The sequence below is a fragment of the Trichosurus vulpecula genome, chromosome 3, assembly GCF_011100635.1.
Source record: "Trichosurus vulpecula isolate mTriVul1 chromosome 3, mTriVul1.pri, whole genome shotgun sequence".
Taxonomy (NCBI): Eukaryota; Metazoa; Chordata; class Mammalia; order Diprotodontia; family Phalangeridae; genus Trichosurus; species Trichosurus vulpecula.
Genome location: NC_050575.1, coordinates 335525397 through 335541891, shown reverse-complemented (window position 1 = coordinate 335541891; position 16495 = coordinate 335525397). Strand labels below are relative to the sequence as shown.

General features: G+C 38.9%; 1 protein-coding gene across 5 annotated transcripts in view; it reads left to right on the top strand.

Annotated features, from left to right (window-relative positions):
• SPTBN1 (spectrin beta, non-erythrocytic 1) overlaps window positions 1-16495 on the top strand; it is a 280165-nt gene that overhangs the window by 190483 nt on the left and 73187 nt on the right. For all 5 annotated transcript variants that reach the window (XM_036748781.1, XM_036748782.1, XM_036748783.1 and 2 more), the window contains one exon: window positions 11945-12118. In XM_036748781.1, the coding sequence (XP_036604676.1) occupies window positions 11945-12118 (174 nt within the window). The remainder of the gene's footprint in view (window positions 1-11944; window positions 12119-16495) is intronic.

The following is a 16495-nucleotide window of genomic DNA, read 5'->3' as shown; positions in this document are numbered from 1 at the left end:
TACCCTTAGTTCCAAACTTCTGCAAAGAAAGTTTTCTTCAAAAAGTTAATTTTTTCCATATCTCCTTTAGTAACAGGCTTTTTTACTATTACGGTGTTCAATTCAGTTATTTTTGGTTGTTCTTTTTCTTTACATTGCTGCAGTCATTATGTATGTCGTTTTCCCGATTCTGATTACTTCAGTCTTTTTCAGTTCATATAAATCTTCCTTTGCTTCTCTGAATTTTTTCTTATGACCAAGTTCTTTCACATCACACTCATGTATCACAGTTTGTTTAGGCAGCCCCCAATCATCCATTTTATTTCCATTTTTTTGACCACTAGAGATTTTTAAATGTCTGTTCTTAAACCCCATTTATTAGGTACCAGCTGCATGCCTGAGAAGGCCTCAACACAGAATCTCAGACCCATGTGGACTTTGGTGATCATTTAGCACAACCTTATATTATAGACAAGGAAATCAAGGCGCAGGGGAGAGTTGGTGATTTGGCCAGGATCTGTCACATAGCTGGATAGGGGCCAAGCTGGGAATCTTGACTTTCTTTTTTTATAATTCCTTAATTCTATAACTACTTGGTGTGCTATTTATTCCAGTACCACCCTCAAACAAGTACTATTTGATCTTGGTTCCCATTAAAGGATAGGGAAGAACAGAGCAGAGAAACTTTAACCCTAGCTTCTTTCTTGTTCACATATCCTGAGAGGGAATTTTCCCTTTTGCTTGTTCCCTTCCCATCAAGTAAGTGGTCAAATAGACCCTTCTGGACACATTTATTTTCCTTTTGTCATGTTTGGGTGTTAGAAATAACCCCTCTTTATGACCATTTGGTAGATCATGATTTTGAGACACCAGCAGGCTATTATTTGCCCACACTCATCTAGGAAGCAACAAAAGGGGATACATGGTGGGTTCTTATTTTCTAACTTTTATTTCTCATGCTGATGGGTCAAGCTGGACAGAATTTAAGTGGATGGGAAAGAAACAATCCATGGGATGGTTATATAGGGGTATGCTGTAGCCAGCTTGAACTGGTGAGCCAATTGTTAAATCTTCCACCTGAACACTTACACCCAGCATTTAGCACAGTGCCTAGAACTTAGTAGATACTTAATAAATATTTATTGATTTATTGTTTATTGATTACATCTCCAGCAAATGCTGCAAATCAGGGATCAGTTTATTGTTTTGTTGATTGTCTAGGCTTAAGAAAGTAATGGAGAAAATGTTATTAATATAGATTGAACTTAAAGTGTGTGCTCTGTGTGTTTATTTATATATGTGTAGTGTGTGTGTGTATTTTTTTTTTTTGAAAACTGTCCATTTCTGGATGGACAGTAATGGAAGTGTACACAAGATTTTGTAAAGAATTGAAACTAGAAAAGGGGCCATGGTATGGAGAACTGAAAAGACAAATGTACATCTGTATGCCCCAGAAACAGTAAAGGGTCTGTGTGGAAACTGGAAACTTATTATTTTAATTTTTAACAGGGGCCAAAAACTAGTTGCTGAAAGGAAAACCGAGCTAGAGCCTTCTGAACAGTATTTCCATATATTCTTCTAGAAAAGGTTAGAAATTAGAAAAAGTTAGAAATTCAAAAGTCATCTTGCAAATGAATGTAAATACCCAGGAATGTTAACATATTCGAAGTCAAGGATGGAAAATGCTCTGTGATCTTGTATAAGAGAAGCTTTAGAAAAAGTTTTAGAGGTTAACCGTGAGATTCCCAGATTGAGATCTGGGATAATACCCTTGTTCCTTCATTTTATAGATGAGGAAAAGTGAGGCCTGAGGGAGGTTAAGTAACTCTTGTAGGGTCAAATGCTAGGGATAGTAGAGTAAGGATTCAATTCAGAATGTGCAAAGTACTTTATTTTCACTACCCCAAGCATTAGCCTGGAGGTATGTCTCCCTGTGTTATGCCTAGCATTCTCCATTGTTAGCATTTCCTTCCTCTTGTGAGGATGACATTTACCAAAGTAAAAATAGCTTTTTTAAAAAAAAAACTGTTCTACAGATGAGAAAATTTACATTCTAACGTTATTATTTTCACATGGAAATTTCCCACCCTTTCCTTCTATTTCTGCATACTTGAATCATTTTGGGGCGGTCCCTCCAGAGGTAGGCAAGTTATAATATCAGCATGTGTTCTACACACAGTACATTTAAAAACCCCATTGTAATTTTATTAATTCATAATTCTTTGTCAATTTGTGCTCATTTATTTCCCCTTTTTTCCTTGTAAGCCATCAGCAAACTGTTTAGGTATATTGACCTAAAAGCTAGCATGTGTTCTGATCTTGTCCTCTGTAAGTAGCTCTGTGACCTGGGCAAATCATTTAATCTTTCTAGATAGCTAGGTCGTGCAATGGATAGAGTACTGGACTCCTGTGGCCTCAGAAAAGTAATAGCTGTGTGACCCCAGACAAGTCTCTTAAGGCTTTGCTCAACCTTAGTTTCCCTATCCATCCATCCATCCATCCATCCATCCATCCATCCATATCTTGGTTTTGTCCATTTTAAATGGGATAATAATGCTATCTGTACTTGGACCCTCTCCCTTGGAGGGGATCCCTCCCTTTGCCCCCAGTTTTGAGGTGAGATTAATGTACGTGAAAGAACTTCAGACAATACATACTTAGTTGACACCTCTCTTCTAGAAGAGAAGAGGTTTTTTGTATACTTGTTCTCTTCCTAGGTTATATGCTTCCTGTGGGCAGTAACTGCCCTTAGTATATATTTGAACACTTCATTTTCCATTTTTCTCCCATTGCCCAACTCCATATATGTAACAGAGACTCAGGAAATACTTTTGAATTGAACAGTTCTGTCCAGAAACTTTTATCATGCCCATATTATGTAAAAGACTTCGTGCTAGGCTGAGGATATAAAGACAAAAAAAACCAAACGATTCTTGCTCCCAAGGAGCTAAAGTTGGGGCTGGGGGAGAGCCGGCAGAGAGATACTAAAGAAGGGTATTAGATGTGTGTGGGAACAATAATGATGATATTGAAGCAGCTTTCTACCATATAATATTAGCCTAATTTGAATTATTTTCTTCTTCTTAGAAGCATAGTTCTTTTGCTAATTCAAATTGGTTTTCCACAAAATGAGGCCAGAAGAAGGCTTTAAGATATAAAGAAAACAAGGATGAAAATTCACGTTTGCATATTGAAAAAGCATACTTGTACGGGGTCCCTACTACCCCCACTCCAAAGCACCTTCCTCTTTACCAAGAGCATCATCTTCAAAGTTTGCCCATTTGTCTGCTTCTCAGTTTTTTCCCTCTACTGTCATGTTAAATTTCAGTGGTTTAGGACTAAAAGATTAGCATTGCTATGAATTGGGTATTTTTTCTCCCAGTGTTTTTGCATATATACTGCTTTTATTGGAAAATGTATAGGACTTGAAAACTTTTATGAACAAAGTTCGTGACCCCATAAAAAGAGTGTATTCCTTTTGTGCTTTAAATAATATTGTAAAGTTTCTGAATTTTGAAGCCATTTGGTAATTTGGCTTGCTTTTTCAAAATGGAAATATCAACATTTTAGTGCCCTTTATAACTATGATGTCTCTTTATTTAGGAACATTAAAATGTATTATGCATGTGTAGGTTTGGTCATAGAATTGTTTGTTGTACTTAGAGATATGAATACTGATGAGGATAAAAATGGAAAAAGGCAATTTGTCAGTCTCCCACCTCTTTTATGCGCCTCCAGAAAAGGGAAGCAGTCCCTGAGAAAAAGTATTTTTTTTCTCCTAGGAAGAATTATCTTGCTTTTGCATTTTGAACTTTGATAAGTGATATATTTCTCCAGTCCTTTTAGATAGCTTAATCAGCTACTAGATAAAGGTGTTTGTCTCCTCTACGAATAATTTTCTCTGTCCTCACTTAATTTTCATAATATTATCAATTTAGAGCTGGACTTGACTTTGGGATTATGTCCCTATTGGGAATCATCTAGTCTAACACTCATTTTACAGATGAGGCCCACAGAGGTCCAAGGTCACATGGGCAGTAATAGCAGGACTGGTATTTGAACATGGGTCCTTTTATCCCAACCAAGTCCATTGAGAATTGTAGACTCATGGAATATGAGTTGCTACTTACCTGTGTAACTGTGGGCAAGTTACCCTGCTGGGCTTAAAGTTTCTACATCTGTAACATAATGAAGTTGATCTCAGAGGTTCCTTTTAGCCCTAAAATTATGATCCTGTGATTTTAGAGATCAGTTCTAGACTACCCTCCTCTATTTTACAGATAAAGGAAGTGAAATCCACAGAAATTATGCTTTACCAGTGGTCACAAAGAATTGAGGTCTCGACTCTGAATTCATTGCTTTTTGAATTATAGCACTTTGCTGAGTATTTAAAAATGCAAATGAGTAAACCAGTCAAACAAGTTTTTTTTGTTGTTGTTTTTTTTTAATGAAAAGGCCACTAAGTGTCTGGTATGTTTGTCCTGATTTATTAAACCTCCTCAGTTCATGGGAGATGGCTTTTATGCCCCTGGGACACAAGTTATGCAGAGATATTGCAAAGAACTAAGAGGAGTAGGTCTGGAATAGTTAATTATCCTCTGTCTTCTCAAGGAGACCTTCTTCCTGTTTGCCGACAGGAAATAGTCTTTTTTTTTTTAACCTATGATTGAGTTTATTGGAAAAAGAGAATTTTCTACATACTCATCCATTCTTCTTGCTTATATAAGGAGAGACTCAAAATCAAGTGATTCTTTGAGAGAGCATCCTTCAAAATAAAGTCTAAAGGGACAATATAGTTCGGGATTCAGGTAGGATACTTGACAGCTGTGTATTGTCTTTTGGCTAAGACCTTACCTTGAGTATCACGCTTGAATTGATACAGAATCAACATTTATCAAATGAGACTTTTGGCCAAAACAAAGCAATAAGACTACAGCTAATTCTTGCAAATGAGGCTTCTTGTTGAGTAGTTGCATTATTCCGATTTAAGCTGCATATTTCCATTGGATTGGAACCATTAATCCTTTTTCTTTTATTATTATTATAACTTTAGTTAGTACAAATTTGAATACATGAGACTGCTTCAGAGGATTCATTATTTGCACTGTTGAGACACTTCAGTACTGTTGATGAAAATCACAGCCCATCCATCCTTTCTCAGTCTCTGAGGCTTTTGTTTATGGCTCCTGGTAAAGACCTCCACCTGGAGGCCACCCGATAGTGGAGAACTCCCTCTTGATATTAAATTTAATGGGAGGGGAATTGTTGTCAATGACCATTTTCTAATCCCAGCCTAGAGCCCATCCTGTAGGGAAAATAATTCAAAGGGAGATAGAACAACGTTACTAATTCCTCTTGCCATACAGGACAAAGGGCTTTCTATAAGAGGAAAGCTGGGCTTAGTCTGACCTAGACCCAAGATATGGGAGACCAAATTTCAAAAACCTCAGAGAAAGGATAGGCAGGATCTTGTGAATTAAAATTCTTCCTGAGAAGTCAGTCTGGGAAGATGAGAGAACTTGAAGGAATGAAATTCAAAACACTGATCAAAATTCTTATCCGAGAATGTAAAAATTAGGAGGAAGCCAAGGCAGGTGACAGGACAAATGCAAAAGCAGGTTGCAGTAAAGTTCAGACTGGCCAAGCCCAGTTTGGAAAGAGCTAAAGATAATTTTTTAAAGGGATGGGCTTTTTAAAAGATATGTCAGGTGAAAGGGTAAGATGAAAGAAAGAACGAGAGTCCTGCTTGCTTGCAGCAGTAGGATACCTGAAAACAAAGAAGGTGAGCAGCCTGGTTCTTGTTTTACTTTTGTCTCCTCTTGTTGGAACTAGAAAGGACAGAACAGAAATAGCCAGAGCACAAGGTTGCCCTTGATGTATTCTTATTGCCTGACCCAGATGAACTCCAGCTTCAGGTTCTGAAACAAGGGGCAGACTTGATCACTGAGCTGTTGTCGATGGTATTTGAAAGATCATGGAGTATAGGAAGGGAATTACAGAACCAGAGAAAGGTCCATGTTCTCCATATATTTTATTTCTTTCTTTCTTTTTTTTTTTTTTTGAGGCAGTTGGGATTAAGCCAGTTGCCCAGGGTCACACAGCTAGTCAGTGTCTGAGGCTGGATTAGAACTCACCTAGTTGCTGAGAGAGAGAAAGAAGGAAGGGAGAGAGACAGAAAGGAAGGAGGGAGGGATGGAAGGAAGGAATGACTTCAAAGTATAGGCCAGTGAATGTGAGTGATTCCTAAGAGAATGAGTTCTAAAGTGTATTGTTTTTTAATTATCTTATTTTTACTTGTAACTTTTTATTATATTCTTTTTATTTCCAGATGTCTTCCTTCCTACTTCTTGGCCAGAAAGCTATCCCTTAAAGATTTTAAAAGAGAAATAAAGTTTAGCAAAGTCAACTTAAGACAATTACTTTGTCTCCTAGTGTATGCAATATTCCACACCTATAATCCTCCACTTATGCGAAGAAAGTAGGGAGATATATTTTCTCTCCTTTTCTTTGGGGACTGGCGTTTGTCAATTTAATTATGCAGTTTAGGATGTATTAAAGAGATATTCAGTGAATATCCAGAAAAGGAAGAGGCAGTCCCAAAAAACTATTAGTATTAGCTTCATTAAGAACAAGGTCAATCATACCAGATGAAATTTATTTGCTTTTTTTGAAAAAAGTTATTACCTGGCTAGATTATAGTAACTCTGTAGAGGCAGTTTATCTGGTTTTTAGTGAAATGTTTGATAAAGTATCTCATGCTATTTGTGTGTAAAAGATGGAGTGGTAGCCTAGACAATAGTAGTACATTAGGATGGATTCAACCAACTGGACAAAGTCCGTGTGAAAACTCCATCTAGGGATTATAATGGACTTGTGAGCAAAATATGAGTTAATAACCAACAAAGCTAATCCAGTCTTGGGATAAGGTCATAGGGAGCATAGCTTCCAAGGATAAGGAAGTGTACTGTACTCTGTACTGTACCCAGACAATTTCTGGAATAGTCTTCAGGTTTGGGTACCATATTTTAGGAAGGAAATTGGTTAGAGAGGCAGTTGGCTGGCACGGTGTGGGACTTGGACCCGGGAGACCTCAGTTCATCAATCCTTGCCTCAGAAATGTATTAGCTTTGTGACTGAGCAAGTCACTTAACTTCTCTCAGTCTCAGTTTCCTTATCTGTAAAATGACAATAATAATATTACCTACCTCTCTGAATTGTTGTGAGGATCAAGTACAAATGAGTCAGTGTGTGAGTTCACTCACGCTCTAGCTGCTAGTATCATCGTCATCATCGTTAATCTGAAGAATGACTGAAGGAGTACACTGGACTTGTCAGGGAAGGGGCTAGTTCCAGCCCTGTTTTTGCCTTCTAACTGACTGTTATTTATATCGAGTCATTTATGCTCCCAAGCTTAGGCTCAGTCATTTGAAAATGAGGGAATCGAGCAACATGATCTGTGTCAATACACAGGGACAATTCCCTTCCAGTACTGAGATTCTAATGGTTCTCATACAGACATCGTTATAATAAAATCTTTGTAATATAGACATTCTCCCCTCCCCCTTGAGTTATTTCAATGTTGGCTTTTTACATTCATTGAATCAAACAAAGGAGAGCAATTTCTGTAAATTCTATTAAATGCTTCAGCAGAAATGGTATATCGCCATCCAGGAAGCCTCTGACTTACAAACCCTGGCTAACAAAAGGTCTTTATAAATATGAACAACTATGTGCCTGTCAAAAATCTCACCTCCCCATTGCTCCTTGATCCCATTCCTTACGATTGCTGCCCAGTTCCATGGCTTCTTACCCTTTTGTATCCCCAACGGATGGAGCCACCCAAGCCTTGAAGCCTCTGCCCCATAGAAAGATGTAGTGACTCACTTGTCTGTTCTCCCCTTCCCTACCTATATTTCCCAGTTCAGTGAAGCCCTACCAACCACAAGTCCCTAAACTACCTCTCTCTCCATTGCTAAAGCCTTGCACTAGAGTCCCCTACCTCTTTTTTTACTCTGCAGGAATAGAAGATGAGACTTAACTGGGACGATGTCTTCCCCAAATTCAGAGCACTAGAGTATCATTGTCGTTGTATAAGATTCCATGGTGACAACCTCTAGCTATCGTTTAGAATGTTTCAGTCGTACCACGAGTTCTAAGTCACAAACTCAGTGCCTTAGAAACTTTCAAAATGCTATTTGTTATGCAACTGGACATTATCAATATTGCTTTTTGCTCTTGTAGAATTGAATGTAGGCAGTTCTGCTGAAATTTAGAAATAAACATTATCGCATGAACTGAGATGCCTAAAACATTCGACTTTGTGAAACCAGTAAATGCGATATTGCTACTTTGAAGAAACTGCTTTAGGTCACAAATCTCCCTGAGTCTGTTTTTTGGGTTTGGACCTGTTATTTGTGCAGACTACACTGAACTCTGTGATGACCAATAAAGACTGGCAGCTGGGGTAGGGAACTCAGATAATTACATATCCCCTTTGCTGGATGTCCGATTAATTAAGTTCATCTCAGGTTTCGGTAGTTTGTAGTGGTGTGGTAGGTTTTTTGGGTTGTTTTTTTTTTTTGAAGGGGTTTTCTGTACTAAAGATTTTAAATAGGTGGCCTTTTCAAGAGGAGGGGTAGGTGTCAATCTGTGATATCATGGGTGCAGGGAAACTACACCAGAGAAACCTTCCTCTACCGTTGGAGGTCAGTAGGTCAGTAACTATTCTGCAGCTTCTGTAATCTTAGATTTGCCAGGGGGCAGTGAGAGATTAAGTAACTTGCCCCAGGTTCCTATAGCCAAGAAGCAGTCTTCCAGACTTTGAAACCAGCCTTCTTGTTAACTGTACTACAGTATCTCATAATTTGTCATTTATGTTCATTATTATATGTGGCAGCCTGTGGTGGGGCTCTTGAGATCTTTAGTAACAAATACATTAATGTCAAGAGAAAATAGTACAATTCCCAAACTTCATCAGTCTCCTATCATCCAAATGTTTCTCAGTGCTGGATGACCTTCTAATTAATTGAAGATCTTAGTTATAGAATAAAAAGTATAAAACTGAAAAGAACTTAAAGTGATGAAACCCACTGGTATCTGATTATGCTCCCATTGGACGGCTTTGGTTTTCTGGCAGTGGATAGATTGTTAGACTTGGAATCAAGAAGATCTAAGTATGAATCTTGCTTTAGCCATTTAATAGTTATATTATCCTATCCTTAATCTGCCCCAGCCTTCTTTTCTTCCTTTGTAAATTGCTGGTAATTATAGCACCTACTGTGAGGATCAGATAGCACAAAGAGTAAAGTGCTTTCCAAATTTTAAAGCACATATAAATGTTAGTTATGATTATTGTACCTTTAAAGGGAGGTGAGAACCAGGAGAGAGCAGTGTCATGAACATCTACGGAGGGGTAAGTATCCAGGAGAAGAAAATGATAGTAATGCCAAAGACTGCAGAGAGATAAAGAAGAATGAAGATAGAGGAAAGTTGGCAATTAAGAGATCATTCAAAATGACTTTCAAAGGAGCCTAGATTTATTGCTGGAAGGAACTTTAGACATCCTCTAATCTAGGCTTCATTTTACAGATGAGGGCATTGAGGACTGCCCCAAAAGTCATACAGCTCGTAAACCCACGGCTCTTTCTTAGCATTGACCAGTTTGCTGAACATGTCCTCCGTGAGCCTGCCACTGAGCTACGTGGTTGGCGGTGGTGTTTGTTGCCCTTAAGAAACTCACAGTTCAGTTGGTCAGAAATTACTGACCCATAAAGCAGCAGTAGAATGAAAAGAGCTCAACTCAGTGGTAAACTATGAGACGCCCTCAAAGTGCAGTAGGGAGTTTAGAGGACAAGGCGGGCAGAGGGACTGAGTGATCAAGGGAAGCTAATGGGGGATATGGGATTTGAGCTAGGTTTTAAATGTTTGTTTGGTTTTTGAGTAGGCAGAGAGCATTCTAGGAGGTGGGGGAAGGGAATAAGAGGAATGAAATCCCAGAGGTGGGAATGAACATGGCATGTTTGTGGTACAATGAGGCCTGTGTGGTGAGAGAGAACTATGGGAAATGAGGTCGAATAAATTGTGTAAAGCCCAATCATAGAAGTCCTTTAAAGCCAGGCTTAGGAATTAGTTTTAGTAACAATTTTTATTAGTCATTTCACCAATATCCCCCATTAAATCCTCATCCTCTCTTGTAACAAAGACAGTTAAGCAAAACCCAACCAATAGAGCAGCAACATAGATTCACATACACACTGTTTAACATTTAAAACTCTTCACAGCCTAGTCCCTTCCTACCTGTCCTGTCCTCTGTGATTCATATTCATATTCCCAGCAAGACACTCCTGCTCTTACTTCTTCCTTCTGCCTCCTCCTGACTTGCCTGGCTTCATTCAAGATATAGATCAAATCCCACCTTCTGAAGGAGGCCTTTCTGACTTGTCCCTCTCCCAGGTTCTCGCTCTGAGGTTACCTTATCTTCTATGTTCATAGGTTTTTTTATGTTGTCTCCTCCATTAGAATGTGAGCTCCTTGAGAGCAGGGCCTGTGTTTTTGCTCATCTTTATATTCCCCACGTGTCGTAGTGTACCTAGCATTACGTAAGCACTTAAAACGAATGTTTGTTGACTGATTGGCTGATGTATACCATCTTTCATACCTGTGGTCTCTTCCCTCTACCAATAGTCATGGGATTTGCTTCTTTTCATCTGTTCTTTGGAATCAAGATGGGTTATTGCAATTAACCTGAGTTTTATTGTTGCTGTTCAGTCACTTCAGTTGTGTTGACTCTTTGTGACCCCATTTAGGGTTTTCTTGGCAAAAATATTGGCATGGTTTGCCATTTCCTGCTCCAGCTCACTTTACAGATGAGGAAATTGAGTTTTGCAGTATTTTAATATTATTTTCATATATATTATTGTAATAATTGTGTATAATGCTTCCTTGGACCTACTGGTTTGCTCTTTATCAGTTCATATAATTCTTCCCATGTTTCTCCTATTGTTAGGAGATATACTCATTGAAAAAAATTCTTTTGAGAGATGCCTCTGGCTCTTTAGGTGATTAAGTTTTGAGGGGGAGAGGGAGGAGAGATGTAGATAATTAGAGTTAAGATGAACTCTTTTCCCTCCCCCCTCACAATCTTGAAAGTTTTCTTCTTTTGATTTTGTGTCCTATACTTCTTTCCCATTTTTAGACAGACTTTAGAAAATGTCAATTCAGTAGAGCATCAACTTCCTGTAAAGTTGATAACTTTTCAAAGAGCATTTAAGGGTGTTAATCATATCTCTCTGAAAAAACACTGGAGAAGATAGCAGGAAGGGAAGTATTTGAGAAAAGTTGTGCACTTTTTTTTTACCCCAAACCCTGACATAGAACTCCTTTTATAAAAGATATTAATTTATGTAACTACAGTTTTTTTTAAATTCACTAAAGTGATATACTAGTGCACATTAAGACTTAGTTACTATTATTTTTTTATTTTACAGGATTGTGCATATTTTTATTCCTTTTTCTAGTTTTAAGACCGATTGATATATTTTGTTTGGATACAAAGCACTTCCCAATAAACTGCATTTGCCCGTTGCCATTTCCTAATAGCCTGATTAAGTCACTGTTAATTTTAAATACAGAGTATTTCACAAGTCTTGGTGCACTTTTCAGCCATTTAAGCTTCAAAGTGCACTAAGACTTTTGGGATACCCTGTTATTACCTGTCATGGGTGGGGAACCTTCAGCCTCCAGGCCACATGTGGCCCTCTCGGACCTCAAGTATGACTCAAAGGGCCACATGTAGCCTGGAGCCCACAGGTTCTCCACCCCTGAGTCCTAGACCCAAATGAATTGATATTTTAAACATATTTATGTTTAGTGCTAGTATAAAAATTGCTTGTATTGTAGGATCACCAAACCCTTCTCTGACCCTTTGGATGACATTTTTTTATTCTCTATTCTTGTGTGAATATAGCCCAAGCCAACAAAGGGAAGAATGCGCATCCATTGTCTGGAGAATGTGGATAAAGCCCTTCAGTTCCTGAAAGAGCAGAGAGTACATCTTGAAAACATGGGTTCCCATGACATTGTGGATGGGAATCATCGACTGACTCTTGGTCTCATCTGGACCATCATTTTGCGGTTCCAGGTAAAGAATATGACATTGGGATATTTCTGCATGTTGATTATTTATTGTGAAGTCCTCTTGAACACTGTCAGAGTATTAATTTCATTTGTAAAGTTTAGTTTCCAAATTTCGAGGTTGTCAGAATATGGTGTTATTTCCTGGGACAGTGGCAGCATCGTAGAGCACAGGCAGTATTTTGGGGATGCAGTGGCTGATCAGTGTGGGGACACAGTGGCTGTAGAATCTCTTTGCCGGTTCTCTTTTGTTAGCTCCTTGCCAGTTTTCTGCCCTGCCAGAAGTGCCTGTCCTACAGCTTACCAACTCAACCTGTCACTCTTAGGACACAGCTTTTAGGTATCTGTGCTGTTGTGGCTGGTAGTGGCTGATGATGTCTTGCCCTTCTGATAGGATTGTGCAGAAAACTTGAAGATTTATAGCTAGACATTTTAATTATTTTTGAAAGAGAGAGAGCACAAGCTCTGCTTTCTCCTTCCTTCTCTCCCCTTGGGTTAGGACTATAATCAGCAATGAAATACAAGCCCTTAGGGTCACTGCCTATGGTTGGTAGAGATTGCACTGATTTGGTAGAAGCCCACAGCATTTAAGCTGCTCAGATTCATTCTTAGTGCTGTAAAGCTGGAAGGCATGTTAGAGGTCATCTAGTCCTACCTCTTCCTTTCACACACAAGGAACCTGAGAACGAGAGAGGTTAAATAGCACGCTACTGTTTAAAGTTTTCTGATTCTAACTCTCGAGGTCATTACACTGTGCCGTGTTGCCTCAGTCACTGGCAGAGGGTGCCTCGGGCCAACGGTAGTTCTGGACATGAGACACTGTGGTTATAGTTTCTCTTGACAGAAGCTGTTTGTGAAGTGAATACCTGCCACATTTCCTCCAGTCTCTCATTTCATTGAGGAAAGTAACTGGGTTGTTCGTGTTCAACATGACTCAGCCTTCTCTGGTAGCCTTGTTAAATTACGTAATGCACTGCTGACCTCCATTTCATTATGTCAGTGACACTGGCCCTGACCTCTAGGGGCTTATCATCTCGGTACTTCCCAGACTTAATGGGAAATTCCCCAACAACAGTCTCTTTGGAGACTGGAGAAAAAAGAAAGGGCAATCATTAAGGGGACACTAGCCTCCCTTTGCATCCCATAGGAAAAAGAAACATAAAATATCTTCCCTTTGGTCTATGACGGAGGAGAAAGAGAAACAAAAATAAACAAATTTAGGTACCCATCAAGACCTTTTAAAACATGACTGTATATGGGGTAGAGAGAGAATAGGATCCAGCCTTTGTCACTTGGAAGATTCATTCTTCATGCTAACCTTCTCAATTACCTCAGCTTCCAGGGAAGGAGTTATTTAATTTGCTGTTTTGACTGTTAAGCAATGGGGCTAATTTCACAAGCCATTCTCATTACCATATAGCTATACCACCTACTTTACCAGTGTCTTGTATTCTTTTGTGTTGAGGTTGTTTGTTCATTATTCATATGTGGATTTGTGAGTCACGCAATTTCTGTTCATCTTGGTTTCCTCAACTGAAAAATGAGGTTAATAATAGTACTTAACTCCCAGGGTTGTTTTGAGGATCAAGTATATGTAAAGTGCTTAGCACAGTGCCTGGTATATAGTAGATGCTTAATAGATGCTTGTTTCCTTCCTTACAATGGAAAAGGTTAAGGGTTATTGAGTTTGGTAAAAAGTTTTTATTAATACGTTGAATTGTTAGTGATTTCATTATGATAGTACTAATACATTATTAAATTATCAAGAGATTTCAAGCTGAGTGGCACTCCCTTTTTCTTTGTTTCTTTCCATGCTTCCCCTCCCCTCCATTTGGTTCTCTGAAGCGTTTATCCTAAATTTCTCCTGTTGTCTTCCTTTTCCTCAGACGTTTCTTTATGCTCCCTTTTTGTCTTGTGCTCTTGGTCTCTGTCTTCTTGCCAGATGATGGTGGTCTCTTGGGTCCTCCTCTTCTCTCTGCTTTGCTGTACTCCATTCCTTTGTGTCCAATGTGGCCTGTTTAGTGAACATTACTAGGATGATTAGCGAGGTTCACTTTGCAGCCCACAAACCTCACTGAGCATGACAGGTGGGAGACAGTCACCTGAGAAGGGGAGTGGTGTGAGCCTGGCAATTACTTTCTCTATAGATCTTTTTCAGAGGAGAAAATGAATGCCATGTTCACAGAGTTTCTGTCCAGAGCAACTTAAGAAACCTGTAGATCCTTGGGACAGGTTTTTTTTTTTTAATTTAAGCCTACTCAAAAGTCGAAGGCAATTTGCAGTTTAGAGCATCTCAGCAGGGTAATTCTAAGGACCCAGTAAATGATCTGCATTGAAGTAGAATGATTTTCCCAGCAAGCATAATTCAGTTTGGTTAAAATTTGTGAATTGTATTCAGTCTTTTTTATGGGAGAATCACATAGCCTGGACAGGCAGAGATGCCTTATGATCTCCATTGATGAGATCATGGGCATATTGGAGTATTTAGTAAAGTCCCAGTGTTTGCCCCAGGTTCCCTTCTTTTTTCTGTTATTATTTTGTCTAATAGTCTCTTATCTCTAATAAACTTAATCTCTAAATAATGTCTTATTTCCAACTTTGTGGTGCACCTTCATTTTTCTTTTATTTGAGTTGAAGGAGGGTAACCCAGGGATCAGTAAAATAGCAGCTGTCTTTATTTTGGATGAGCAAATGAGCCATGAGTCATGAAAAACAGATAAATCTTCACAAAGATTTTAAAAAGCCAACAGGTGGTCTTGCGTGTAATTTCAGACTGCCACTCGTGGTTATTCTGAACCAAACTTTTTAATGCAAATCATTCTTTCTTGATTTGCTTTCTTTACTTGAGGTAATGATTTTGCAAGCTCAGACTGGCATCTTCACAACACCATTAAAATGACATTTGCTAATTCTTATCTCAGGAAGGGCAGTGTGGGAAGGAAATGATCTTTCATCTTAGCTAGGTTTTAACCATTTACAGGTTTAAAATTAAACCCCAGTGATCTTGCCGTATTGGTTTAGAAGCAGGCCGTACTTTCCCTGAGAAAATCTGGTTTATCTAAAACAGCCAATTTTTTTTTATACAAACCTGTGCATTTTTTTGCCTATCAAACATGTCATTTGGAGGGGGGAAGAGGGGAGACAACGGCCTATATTTGGATCCACATGGTGTCTCTCCACCCCACCCCAGCTTTCATATAAAGAATCCTCAAGAATTTTTAGTGATGGTTTTAATGTGATTGGAAATGTGTAGGAGGTGAGGGATGACAGACACCAGGGCTACTTGGGATTACTTAGAATCATAAAATTTTATGGATGGAAATGACCTTAGCATCTTCTTCAACAACCTAAGTTTACAAATGAGGAGAGCAATACCCAGGGAGGTACTAAGGAGTTCATAGTGGTTAGAGTGGTTGACCTGGATTCTAATTCTGCTTCAGATGCTTTCTAGCTATGACCCTGAGCAAAGCTCTTACCCTCAGTTTACTCACCAATAAAATGACAATAACAGCACCTACCTTATAGGATTATTTCAGAAATCAAACTGAGATAATACAAACCTTAAAGTGCTATACAAATATAATTGTTATTTATTACAGGTCTCCTGATTCTTAAGTAAATACTCTTTCTTGGTTGCTTAAGAAATTAGAAGATAGCTCAACACTTAGTGATTTGTTGTCCTTTTGTAGTTAATGATCAAGTGCCCACTCTGTCCAGAACACTGTACCAGGCACTAGGCAAGATGAGCCTTCTGCCTTCAATAGGAATGAACAAACAAATGAAGCATTTATTAAGGTGTTACTATATGCAAAAGACTGTGCTAAGCTTTGGGGATGCAGATAGAAAAGTAAGACAGCCCCTGCTCTCAAGGAGCTCGGGATCAAATGAGGAGGACAGCACATAAGAGGTTTCAGCTGAAAGACATATGGGAAGGCACATGATCCTTAGGCTGCTGCAGCAAAGCAGACGGTGATGCCTCTTCTTTAATGTCAAGCTCACTGATAAAAACATAGCCGTTTCTAATGTTGAGCTCTTTGACAGTGCCAGGGATCGTGGCCCTGGAGAAAAGAACTTGATTTTCTGAGTCTTCAGCAGCTATGCGTAGAGCCCTGCAGGAGCAGGTACCAGGCTGTACCTCCATAGGAAGTACCTCCCTCATCCCAGGGGGCTGGCTGCAGGCACTGGGCTGGCAGCATTGCCATTTCCATAATATTCCTATAATAGAAGACTTCTGATACATGCCTACAACTGTAATACAGATAATCCACATTAAATGAGAGCTGCAAACAAAGTACATATGTGAACTTGTGGAAGAACAAAAGTCATTACTGATGTGGAAGAAGTTAGGAGGTGTCATTTGAGTTGGACTTTTTAAAGGGTGGAC